The 13,088-nt window shown below is 48.6% G+C and overlaps 1 protein-coding gene across 1 annotated transcript in view; it reads right to left on the bottom strand.

Annotated features, from left to right (window-relative positions):
- The window catches only part of LOC129820812 (FHF complex subunit HOOK interacting protein 1B-like), a gene marked incomplete in the record, with an annotated part of 81,671 nt that overhangs the window by 36,036 nt on the left and 32,547 nt on the right, over positions 1–13,088 (bottom strand). Inside the window, 1 exon segment of the mRNA XM_055877796.1 lies at positions 195–617. Within this exon segment, the coding sequence (XP_055733771.1) occupies positions 195–617 (423 nt within the window).

The raw sequence follows: 13,088 nt of genomic DNA, 5'->3' as shown, positions 1-13,088 counted from the left end.
CCACACCGCTTCCAATCAAAAGTATTTTATAAAGCCCCTTTTTCCACCAGCAGTTGTCAAAGTGCTTTACAGATACGGAATCGTTTCAAAACTAAAAACGTATTGTATCAGAGCCCATGTAACTAGATGGGTATGGAATGGTGCTTCTACAGATCCCTACGAGAGAGGATGCTCTGTTCCACGGTTCTACCCACCTGGTTGAGCAGCAGTACCAGACTGTTCTCCAGAGAAGGGTGGCAGCCCAGCTGGGGCTCAGCACAGGCCCCTAGTAGACCCAGTAGAGGCTGCAGCACCGCCTTGTGTTGGAGCAAAGGCTGCTGAGACTGGCCTATCAGCATCTCAAACAACTTGAGTAGCGCCCCCTGGCTGTCAAGGTCTAATCCGCGTCGCAGGTGCCACTGCACCACGCGTTCCAGGACGTTCTCAGTCACCATCAGGTCCAGGATGGGTCCCACCGGCGGGACGTTGGCGGAAGTTAACGTCCCGGGGGGGCCCTCGCCCTTTTCCCCCGGACGCTCTTCAGCCAGGAGGCACAGCATCTGATCGGTGTGGTTCCGCACCGTGGTGAGGTCATCACTAGAGCCTGACGGGTCCCGCTGCTCTAGCACCGAGGACAACTACAGCAGAAGGAGAGAGAGAGGTGTGTGTGAGTGTGTTTTGCACATGAAGGTGAGGACTTTAACAATGTGTTGACTGGAGTTCATCATTAAATAGTAACCGCGTTGTTCCGTCAATCATTACAATTCTTCACGTTGTTCACATGGAAAGGAATAAAAGGAAAATCGACAAAACACATGTTATGATACCCGAAGTTAGTTTGTTTGTTTGTGTTTGGGTTTGTGTGTGTGTGTGTGTGTGTGTGTGTGTGTGTGTGTGTGATGTCTGTTGTTGACTCCTAACAGTCAGAGAAAGACTGCAACATGACCAGAGAACAAGCAGCACAGAGATGAAAGTGCTGCTTAGCAGGAAGACTGTTTCTAGACTGAGAGGTCTGCTCGTGTCGTGTGTCATGGCGTGTTGTGTAGTGGTGTGTCGTGTGTCATGGCGTGTTGTGTAGTGGTGTGTCGGAGTGTGGTGTGTCGTGTAGTGTAGTGGTGTGGTGTGTCATGGTGTGGTGTGTCGTGTAGTGTAGTGGTGTGTCATGGTGTGGTGTGTAGTGGTGTGGTGTGTCATGGTGTGGTGTGTCGTGTAGTGTAGTGGTGTGGTGTGTCATGGTGTGGTGTGTCGTGTAGTGTAGTGGTGTGGTGTGTCATGGTGTGGTGTGTAGTGTAGTGGTGTGGTGTGTCATGGTGTGTCGTGTAGTGTAGTGGTGTGGTGTGTCGTGTCATGGTGTGTCGTGTAGTGTAGTGGTGTGGTGTGTCGTGTCATGGTGTGTAGTGTAGTGGTGTGTCGTGGTGTGTAGTGGTGTGCCATGGTGTGTCGTGTAGTGGTGTGTCGTGGTGTGTAGTGGTGTGCCATGGTGTGTCATGGTGTGGTGTGTCGTGTAGTGTAGTGGTGTGCCATGGTGTGGTGTGTCGTGTCGTGGTGTGTCGTGTCGTGGTGTGTCGTGTCGTGTAGGGGTGTGGTGTGTCGTGTAGGGGTGTGGTGTGTCGTGTAGGGGTGTGGTGTGTCGTGTAGGGGTGTGGTGTGTCGTGTAGGAGTGTGGTGTGTCGTGTCGGGGTGTGGTGTGTCGTGTCATGGTGTGGTGTGTCGTGTCATGGTGTGGTGTGTCGTGTCATGGTGTGGTGTGTCGTGTCATGGTGTGTCGTGTCGTGTCATGGTGTGGTGTGTCGTGTCATGGTGTGGTGTGTCGTGTCATGGTGTGGTGTGTCGTGTCATGGTGTGGTGTGTCGTGTCATGGTGTGGTGTGTCGTGTCATGGTGTGGTGTGTCGTGTCATGGTGTGGTGTGTCGTGTCATGGTGTGGTGTGTCGTGTCATGGTGTGGTGTGTCGTGTCATGGTGTGGTGTGTCGTGTCGTGTCATGGTGTGGTGTGTCGTGTCGTGTCATGGTGTGGTGTGTCGTGTCGTGTCATGGTGTGGTGTGTCGTGTCGTGTCATGGTGTGGTGTGTCGTGTCATGGTGTGGTGTGTCGTGTCATGGTGTGGTGTGTCGTGTCGTGTCATGGTGTGGTGTGTCGTGTCGTGTCATGGTGTGGTGTGTCGTGTCGTGTCATGGTGTGGTGTGTCGTGTCGTGTCATGGTGTGTCGTGTCGTGTCATGGTGTGGTGTGTCGTGTCGTGTCGTGGTGTGGTGTGTCGTGTCATGGTGTGTCTCTGCTCTCCAGAGGCCACTAAACCTATAGGCCCTGGTCTAAAGTAGTGCACTAACCCTATAGGCCCTGGTCTAAAGTAGTGCACTAACCCTATAGGACCTGGTCTAAAGTAGTGTACTAACCCTATAGGCCCTGGTCTAAAGTAGTGCACTAACCCTATAGGTCCTGGTCTAAAGTAGTGCACTAACCCTATAGGCCCTGGTCTAAAGTAGTGCACTAACCCTATAGGCCCTGGTCTAAAGTAGTGCACTAACCCTATAGACCCTGGTCTAAAGTAGTGCACTAACCCTATAGGCCCTGGTCTAAAGTAGTGCACTAACCCTATAGGTCCTGGTCTAAAGTAGTGTACTAACCCTATAGGCCCTGGTCTAAAGTAGTGCACTAACCCTATAGGCCCTGGTCTAAAGTAGTGCACTAACCCTATAGACCCTGGTCTAAAGTAGTGCACTAACCCTATAGGCCCTGGTCTAAAGTAGTGCACTAACCCTATAGGCCCTGGTCTAAAGTAGTGTACTAACCCTATAGGCCCTGGTCTAAAGTAGTGTACTAACCCTATAGGCCCTGGTCTAAAGTAGTGCACTAACCCTATAGGCCCTGGTCTAAAGTAGTGCACTAACCCTATAGGCCCTGGTCTAAAGTAGTGTACTAACCCTATAGGCCCTGGTCTAAAGTAGTGCACTAACCCTATAGGACCTGGTCTAAAGTAGTGTACTAACCCTATAGACCCTGGTCTAAAGTAGTGCACTAACCCTATAGGCCCTGGTCTAAAGTAGTGCACTAACCCTATAGGCCCTGGTCTAAAGTACCCTGCTGTCTACAGTGATTCCAGAGCCCTGGCAGTAAAACACCCTGCTGTCTACAGTGATTCCAGGGCCCTGGCAGTAAAACACCCTGCTGTCTACAGTGATTCCAGAGCCCTGGCAGTAAAACACCCTGCTGTCTACAGTGATTCCAGAGCCCTGGCAGTAAAACACCCTGCTGTCTACAGTGATTCCAGAGCCCTGGCAGTAAAACACCCTGCTGTCTACAGTGATTCCAGAGCCCTGGCAGTAAAACACCCTGCTGTCTACAGTAGATAATCCCTCTGCTAATACTGCTGCTGCACACAGAGCAAAGGGTGCTTTCTAGGGTCTTTTGTTTAGGCCGTTTCTTGTCAGAAACCACATTCATATGATGCAGACTAGGCTCAGAAAACCTCTCGAGATACACAGCAAATGTGACTGAACTCTACCAGAGACTCCGTGGGGGAAACATCCCTTTCCTAAGTCAGTAGAGATGTAGAGACCTTGAGATGCTGCTTCTGCTGGTGTCAAAATGGCCTCTCTTGGCACGATGTGACCGGCTCTTCAAGAAAAACTCTAAAAAGGGACAATCAATACTCTACTGATGGGAGCTGACTATTCACAGGCTAGTCCATCCTTCACAGCCAGGCACCCACCCACACCCACTGACTCACCCCCCCCCCCCATGCACACGCTACGCAGGCACTTGACACATACCAGTATACAATGAGGCTGAAAGACATGGAAAGTGCCTCCACTCTCCATACACATAATAACCCGGATATGTGTATTTCTATAGAAATAGAGACATAGAAAGTGCCTCCACTCTCCATACACATAATAACCCGGATATGTGTATTTCTATAGAAATAGAGACATGGAAAGTGATTTTCTTGCAGCTTCACGTGTGTCGTTCCAGGAATAAAAGCGTAGGTAGGCACAACGAGACCCCCTAACTCCACCTAGCAACAACAACACATCCATGTCATTCAAACACGTCACGTGAAACCGTAGGTTTCTTTGTCGCGGCTAGTTGCCGGGACTCTGTGTGCGCTGTAAGTTCACTTCTCTTTCATTTATAGGTCATTTTAAAACATTGCTGAAGAATGACAAAGATAAAACAGCAACATTTCTTTATGCTTTAATAGTTGATATAATAATATAATAATAATAATAATATAATAATAATAATAATATAATAATAATAATAATGAATAATAATAATATAATACAATGTGTTCTGTCAGAAAAGGCATAGACGATAACAAACAATGAAATCCTTATGAATCAGTAAACTCTTCAAGCATTGTGTGGGTAAGTGTATTGGAGCCTGAGGCTTTCCTCTCCCCCCAATGAGCTTTGAGAGGGAAGTGAGGAATGGGGGGGAAAGAAGAGGAGAATCTCAATTGCATTTTGATGATTCCTCACAACCCATTGGATAAGAAGATGACAGGGGAGGGACCTCTGACCTTCTCATCCAATGGGTTTTGAAGGAGACGAGGAAGCAATGAATCAAGGACAATGTCATTGAGATTCTCCCAAGGACAGAGGAAGCAAGTATTTGAAAGCTATTGAAGCTCCCATGCAGTCGTTGTCATGTTAAACCACTGTAATTATTTTATAAAAATACCTAATTTATTTCCCTGAGCCTCCATTGGCCCTTAAAATGCTCAGTCGGATAGTGTGGGCGTTCAGAAAACACATTAAGATATTTACATACACAGCCCAGATTGGCTGATAGGATGGTCTTGAGCCCACCCCCTTACCCAGATGAACAGTTATTGGTCTATTATAATTAGATACATTGTGAGGTCACGTGGGCCATAAATTCCATCCCACCTGAACAGGATTAAATGCCAGGCTTTTTATTCTCCAAACAGCACTTACACAAAAAGGGAATCATCATTTTCACAATTTGTGATATTATAAAGTGTTATTTATAATAACAAATAATCAATTTTTTTAGTTTTTAAAAAATATTACTAGAACATGCGCCGCCCCTTTAAGATTTCAGACAGTACAAGACTGACTGAGACACCATAATACCAATGTCCTGTCTAGAAACATCCTCTAGTCCCCCCTACTGTCTAGACTGACTGAGACACCATAATACCAATGTCCTGTCCAGACTGACTGAGACACCATAATACCAATGTCCTGTCCAGACTGACTGAGACACCATAATACCAATGTCCTGTCTAGAAACATCCTCTAGTCCCCTACTGTCCAGACTGACTGAGACACCATAATACCAATGTCCTGTCCAGACTGACTGAGACACCATAATACCAATGTCCTGTCCAGACTGACTGAGACACCATAATACCAATGTCCTGTCTAGAAACATCCTCTAGTCCCCTACTGTCCAGACTGACTGAGACACCATAATACCAATGTCCTGTCCAGACTGACTGAGACACCATAATACCAATGTCCTGTCCAGACTGACTGAGATACCATAATACCAATGTCCTGTCCAGACTGACTGAGACACCATAATACCAATGTCCTGTCCAGACTGACTGAGACACCATAATACCAATGTCCTGTCTAGACTGACTGAGATACCATAATACCAATGTCCTGTCTAGACTGACTGAGATACCAAAATACCAATGTCCTGTCCAGACTGACTGAGACGCCATAATACCAATGTCCTGTCTAGAAACATCCTCTAGTCCCCTACTGTCCAGACTGACTGAGACACCATAATACCAATGTCCTGTCTAGAAACAACCTCTAGTCCCCCCTACTGTCCAGACTGACTGAGACACCATAATACCAATGTCCTGTCCAGACTGACTGAGACGCCATAATACCAATGTCCTGTCTAGAAACATCCTCTAGTCCCCCCTACTGTCCAGACTGACTGAGACACCATAATACCAATGTCCTGTCCAGACTGACTGAGACACCATAATACCAATGTCCTGTCTAGAAACATCCTCTAGTCCCCCCTACTGTCCAGACTGACTGAGACGCCATAATACCAATGTCCTGTCCAGACTGACTGAGACACCATAATACCAATGTCCTGTCCAGACTGACTGAGACACCATAATACCAATGTCCTGTCTAGAAACATCCTCTAGTCCCCCCTACTGTCCAGACTGACTGAGACACCATAATACCAATGTCCTGTCTAGACTGACTGAGATACCAAAATACCAATGTCCTGTCTAGAAACAACCTCTAGTCCCCCCTACTGTCCAGACTGACTGAGACACCATAATACCAATGTCCTGTCCAGACTGACTGAGACCATAATACCAATGTCCTGTCTAGACTGACTGAGACACCATAATACCAATGTCCTGTCCAGACTGACTGAGACACCATAATACCAATGTCCTGTCTAGAAACATCCTCTAGTCCCCCCTACTGTCCAGACTCTAGGCGGTTGGTGACATGGTGAGATCTTCACCTTACTCTCTCATAGGCTTGGAGGAATTTGTGTCCAATTCTCTCAGATCTCCACAAGCGTCTAGGAAAAATAGGAACCAGGTGTTGTTTCTGGACAGGACCCCACAACCCTGGACCAACAACACGATTCGAGGAATTGGTTGGATGTTTAATTCCATTGCTATACACACACAAAGATTTGCACAGGTGTAAGCTGGACATCCACGGCACCCTATCAGGCTGATCAGAGCGGTACCCACGGCACCCTATCAGGCTGATCAGAGCGGTACCCACGGCACCCTATCAGGCTGATCAGAGCGGTCTGGGTAGCTGGGGGACATTGGCTAAAACATTAAAAAGGATACATTTACTATTAACACGCCGGCTTCATTCCAGCTAGCTAGATGTGTAACCACTGACTAACTGTAGCATAGCTCCAGTCTACCAATCAATACTACTGTTTTGGCCGTATGGCATCATTGAATGAATGATGCCATAATATCATGCCCGTTAAAACTAACGTTAATACTACTTCACTACAACGTTACCGTTATCAGTCCCGTTACAACATGTTACATAACATCATCATTCGTACCAAGGCTGCTCATATCATAAACCCCAATTCAATCGTAGTACAAAATGGGCACGTAAAATAGCCTACTAAAAAATGAGGTATTTTTCTTTATTTTCTTTCCCTGAGTTGAGCTGACACCCTGTGCTGTGGAGAAACAGCAGTGCCTGGATCTTGCGCCAACAACAAAAAACACCAGATATGCCAAACGCCCCCAGAACTGACATGAACCAAACTCGTATTGATGTTTTTGGAGTTGGAGAGAGGGAAAAATCTACTGCAGATTGAGGTCCTGAATTTACAAAAAGAGCTACTGCGAATTCACAAACATAAACTCTTTCAGGGAAACAAATGCCACAGTCTCCTCGGGTAGGCCCTGCCACAGTCTCCTCGGGTAGGCCCTGCCACAGTCTCCTCGGGTAGGCCCTGCCACAGTCTCCTCGGGTAGGCCCTGCCACAGTCTCCTCGGGTAGGCCCTGCCACAGTCTCCTCGGGTAGGCCCTGCCACAGTCTCCTCGGGTAGGCCCTGCCACAGTCTCCTCGGCCAGGCCCTGCCACAGTCTCCTCGGCCAGGCCCTGCCACAGTCTCCTCGGCCAGGCCCTGCCACAGTCTCCTCGGCCAGGCCCTGCCACAGTCTCCTCAGGTAGGTCGTCTCCTTGTCTCTTGCCAAAGTTCTACAGTACCTCCACTGCAATAACGAGTCCAAAAAGATCCACATCAGCCATCTGGAAAAATCCAGCTTCGTAGAACCGTAGGGCCACCAGGAGCTGAAGTAGTGGTGGGGTACAGCCTCATTCATATCACTCCCATGCTTAATGGTTGCCGCAACTTTTCTTTCCAGTCGCATTACAAGAGTCCTTAGAGAAGCGGTATCTCCTTGAAAACGCATCATAAAACTCAACCTGTCTCCAATTATTCTCTGAGGAACACTTGTCGTTTTGGTCTCTCCACGGTACATACGCTGCCATTTTAAAAATCAGTTCAACCACCTCAAGTAGCAGTTTAGAATTAACCTCCAATTTAAGTTTGTATTAAAATGTATCTAAGTTTAAAGTGAAAACTAAATTTAGATTAGAGGAAGGAATTTAACAAGTATTAATTTAAAACTAGGTTTAAAATGTGGTGCAACAAGATGAATAGATAAACCTTGATTTAATCCAGTTTAAAGAGTTAATCCATGTTAGTGAAACCCACCACAAATGTTCTGTCAATCCTTCCAGAATAACATTTAATCCCTCACCTCCTTGTTAAATGTCAATCCTTCCAGAATAACATTTAATCCCTCACCTCCTTGTTAAATGTCAATCCTTCCAGAATAACATTTAATCCCTCACCTCCTTGTTAAATGTCAATCCTTCCAGAATAACATTTAATCCCTCACCTCCTTGTTAAATGTCAATCCTTCCAGAATAACATTTAATCCCTCACCTCCTTGTTAAATGTCAATCCTTCCAGAATAACATTTAATCCCTCACCTCCTTGTTAAATGTCAATCCTTCCAGAATAACATTTAATCCCTCACCTCCTTGTTAAATGTCAATCCTTCCAGAATAACATTTAATCCCTCACCTCACCTTGTTAAATGTCAATCCTTCCAGAATAACATTTAATCCCTCACCTCACCTTGTTAAATGTCAATCCTTCCAGAATAACATTTAATCCCTCACCTCTCCTTGTTAAATGTCAATCCTTCCAGAATAACATTTAATCCCTCACCTCCTTGTTAAATGTCAATCCTTCCAGAATAACATTTAATCCCTCACCTCTCCTTGTTAAATGTCAATCCTTCCAGAATAACATTTAATCCCTCACCTCACCTTGTTAAATGTCAATCCTTCCAGAATAACATTTAATCCCTCACCTCCTTGTTAAATGTCAATCCTTCCAGAATAACATTTAATCCCTCACCTCCTTGTTAAATGTCAATCCTTCCAGAATAACATTTAATCCCTCACCTCACCTTGTTAAATGTCAATCCTTCCAGAATAACATTTAATCCCTCACCTCCTTGTTAAATGTCAATCCTTCCAGAATAACATTTAATCCCTCACCTCCTTGTTAAATGTCAATCCTTCCAGAATAACATTTAATCCCTCACCTCCTTGTTAAATGTCAATCCTTCCAGAATAACATTTAATCCCTCACCTCACCTTGTTAAATGTCAATCCTTCCAGAATAACATTTAATCCCTCACCTCCTTGTTAAATGTCAATCCTTCCAGAATAACATTTAATCCCTCACCTCCTTGTTAAATGTCAATCCTTCCAGAATAACATTTAATCCCTCACCTCCTTGTTAAATGGAATGCAGTATCACACCAGCTCTTTACCACTTGACCGTCATTCAGAAAATAAGTTCCTGAACCAGCCGATGTTGTGTGATAACGTCCCCGTGTAAATAAACATCATTTTTGTTTGATTAAAATCTTGTTAAAGTTACTATTTCTGTTAGAAGCATTTGATTTTGCAATCGCATACATTATTTTTTGGGGATGTGTGTCAATGAACTGTTTCTCACCGTTAACATAGGGAGATACGAAATGTTACGAGGTTACAATGAACTTCCGAGATTGCCATACAAAAATAAAAAGACTGACAGACAATAACCAAGAATTATACAGGATCAAGTTCAAAAGTGTCATTCAATTGTTAAATGCTTAGTACGATTGTCCGTTATTATATCATATATGTAAGGAAAGGTAGTGTTTTATGTCACAGGATTTTTGACAAATCGGTGAAGACTAAGCACGAGAAAGAGTTTATAGATTTTGATTGAATGTATCTGTGTTCCCCTTTTATATCTTAAATGTATTCACATGAAAGAAAAAATATACGCAAATTATTATCAATGACCTTGTAACCGCTCCACACAGTTGTCCAATACAAGGAAATGCTCACCTAGTTTATAGAAATACCCTGATACACAGCTATCTAAAAGCCCCAGGTAGCCCAGAGCAAATAGAGCGAGGGGAGAGAGAGAGAGAGAACGAGACAGAGTGGGGGGGAGAGAGAGAGAACGAGACAGAGTGGGGGGGAGAGAGAGAGAACGAGACAGAGTGGGGGGGAGAGAGAGAGAACGAGACAGAGTGGGGGGGAGAGAGAGAGAACGAGACAGAGTGGGGGGGAGAGAGAGAGAACGAGACAGAGTGGGGGGAGAGAGAGAGAACGAGACAGAGTGGGGGGGGAGAGAACGAGACAGAGTGGGGGGGAGAGAGAGAACGAGACAGAGTGGGGGGGAGAGAGAGAACGAGACAGAGTGGGGGGAGAGAGAGAGAACGAGACAGAGTGGGGGGAGAGAGAGAGAACGAGACAGAGTGGGGGGAGAGAGAGAGAACGAGACAGAGTGGGGGGAGAGAGAGAGAACGAGACAGAGTGGGGGGAGAGAGAGAGAACGAGACAGAGTGGGGGAGAGAGAGAGAACGAGACAGAGTGGGGGAGAGAGAGAGAACGAGACCGAGTGGGGGAGAGAGAGAGAACGAGACCGAGTGGGGGAGAGAGAGAGAACGAGACCGAGTGGGGGAGAGAGAGAGAACGAGACCGAGTGGGGGAGAGAGAGAGAACGAGACCGAGTGGGGGAGAGAGAGAGAACGAGACCGAGTGGGGGAGAGAGAGAGAACGAGACCGAGTGGGGGAGAGAGAGAGAACGAGACCGAGTGGGGGAGAGAGAGAGAACGAGACAGAGTGGGGAAAGAGAACGAGACAGAGTGGGGAAAGAGAACGAGACAGAGTGGGGGGGAGAGAACGAGACAGAGTGGGGGGGAGAGAACGAGACAGAGTGGGGGGGAGAGAACGAGACAGAGTGGGGGGGAGAGAACGAGACAGAGTGGGGGGGAGAGAACGAGACAGAGTGGGGGGGAGAGAACGAGACAGAGTGGGGGGGAGAGAGAGAGAACGAGACAGAGTGGGGGGGAGAGAGAGAGAACGAGACAGAGTGGGGGGGAGAGAGAGAGAACGAGACAGAGTGGGGGGGAGAGAGAGAGAACGAGACAGAGTGGGGGGGAGAGAGAGAGAACGAGACAGAGTGGGGGGGAGAGAGAGAGAACGAGACAGAGTGGGGGGGAGAGAGAGAGAACGAGACAGAGTGGGGGGGAGAGAGAGAGAACGAGACAGAGTGGGGGGGAGAGAGAGAGAACGAGACAGAGTGGGGGGGAGAGAGAGAGAACGAGACAGAGTGGGGGGGAGAGAGAGAGAACGAGACAGAGTGGGGGGGAGAGAGAGAGAACGAGACAGAGTGGGGGGGAGAGAGAGAGAACGAGACAGAGTGGGGGGGAGAGAGAGAGAACGAGACAGAGTGGGGGGGAGAGAGAGAGAACGAGACAGAGTGGGGGGGAGAGAGAGAGAACGAGACAGAGTGGGGGGGAGAGAGAGAGAACGAGACAGAGTGGGGGGGAGAGAGAGAGAACGAGACAGAGTGGGGGGGAGAGAGAGAGAACGAGACAGAGTGGGGGGGAGAGAGAGAGAACGAGACAGAGTGGGGGGGAGAGAGAGAGAACGAGACAGAGTGGGGGGGAGAGAGAGAGAACGAGACAGAGTGGGGGGGAGAGAGAGAGAACGAGACAGAGTGGGGGGGAGAGAGAGAGAACGAGACAGAGTGGGGGGAGAGAGAGAGAACGAGACAGAGTGGGGGAGAGAGAGAGAACGAGACAGAGTGGGGGAGAGAGAGAGAACGAGACAGAGTGGGGGAGAGAGAGAGAACGAGACAGAGTGGGGGAGAGAGAGAGAACGAGACAGAGTGGGGGAGAGAGAGAGAACGAGACAGAGTGGGGGAGAGAGAGAACGAGACAGAGTGGGGGAGAGAGAGAACGAGACAGAGTGGGGGAGAGAGAGAACGAGACAGAGTGGGGGAGAGAGAGAACGAGACAGAGTGGGGGAGAGAGAGAACGAGACAGAGTGGGGGGAGAGAGAGAACGAGACAGAGTGGGGGGGAGAGAGAGAACGAGACAGAGTGGGGGGGAGAGAGAGAACGAGACAGAGTGGGGGGGAGAGAGAGAGAACGAGACAGAGTGGGGGGGAGAGAGAGAGAACGAGACAGAGTGGGGGGGAGAGAGAGAGAACGAGACAGAGTGGGGGGGAGAGAGAGAGAACGAGACAGAGTGGGGGGGAGAGAGAGAGAACGAGACAGAGTGGGGGGGAGAGAGAGAGAACGAGACAGAGTGGGGGGGAGAGAGAGAGAACGAGACAGAGTGGGGGGGAGAGAGAGAGAACGAGACAGAGTGGGGGGGAGAGAGAGAGAACGAGACAGAGTGGGGGGGAGAGAGAGAGAACGAGACAGAGTGGGGGGGAGAGAGAGAGAACGAGACAGAGTGGGGGGGAGAGAGAGAGAACGAGACAGAGTGGGGGGGAGAGAGAGAGAACGAGACAGAGTGGGGGGGAGAGAGAGAGAACGAGACAGAGTGGGGGGGAGAGAGAGAGAACGAGACAGAGTGGGGGGGAGAGAGAGAGAACGAGACAGAGTGGGGGGGAGAGAGAGAGAACGAGACAGAGTGGGGGGGAGAGAGAGAGAACGAGACAGAGTGGGGGGGAGAGAGAGAGAACGAGACAGAGTGGGGGGGAGAGAGAGAGAACGAGACAGAGTGGGGGGGAGAGAGAGAGAACGAGACAGAGTGGGGGGGAGAGAGAGAGAACGAGACAGAGTGGGGGGGAGAGAGAGAGAACGAGACAGAGTGGGGGGGAGAGAGAGAGAACGAGACAGAGTGGGGGGGAGAGAGAGAGAACGAGACAGAGTGGGGGGGAGAGAGAGAGAACGAGACAGAGTGGGGGGGAGAGAGAGAGAACGAGACAGAGTGGGGGGGGAGAGAGAGAACGAGACAGAGTGGGGGAGAGAGAGAGAACGAGACAGAGTGGGGGAGAGAGAGAGAACGAGACAGAGTGGGGGAGAGAGAGAGAACGAGACAGAGTGGGGGAGAGAGAGAGAACGAGACAGAGTGGGGGAGAGAGAGAGAACGAGACAGAGTGGGGGAGAGAGAGAGAACGAGACAGAGTGGGGGAGAGAGAGAACGAGACAGAGTGGGGGAGAGAGAGAACGAGACAGAGTGGGGGAGAGAGAGAACGAGACAGAGTGGGGGAGAGAGAGAACGAGACA

The sequence above is a fragment of the Salvelinus fontinalis genome, chromosome 23 (genome assembly GCF_029448725.1).
Source record: "Salvelinus fontinalis isolate EN_2023a chromosome 23, ASM2944872v1, whole genome shotgun sequence".
In the NCBI taxonomy this organism is placed as follows: Eukaryota; Metazoa; Chordata; class Actinopteri; order Salmoniformes; family Salmonidae; genus Salvelinus; species Salvelinus fontinalis.
The sequence above is the reverse complement of the archived record's forward strand: the minus strand, read 5'-3'. Positions and strand labels throughout refer to the sequence as shown.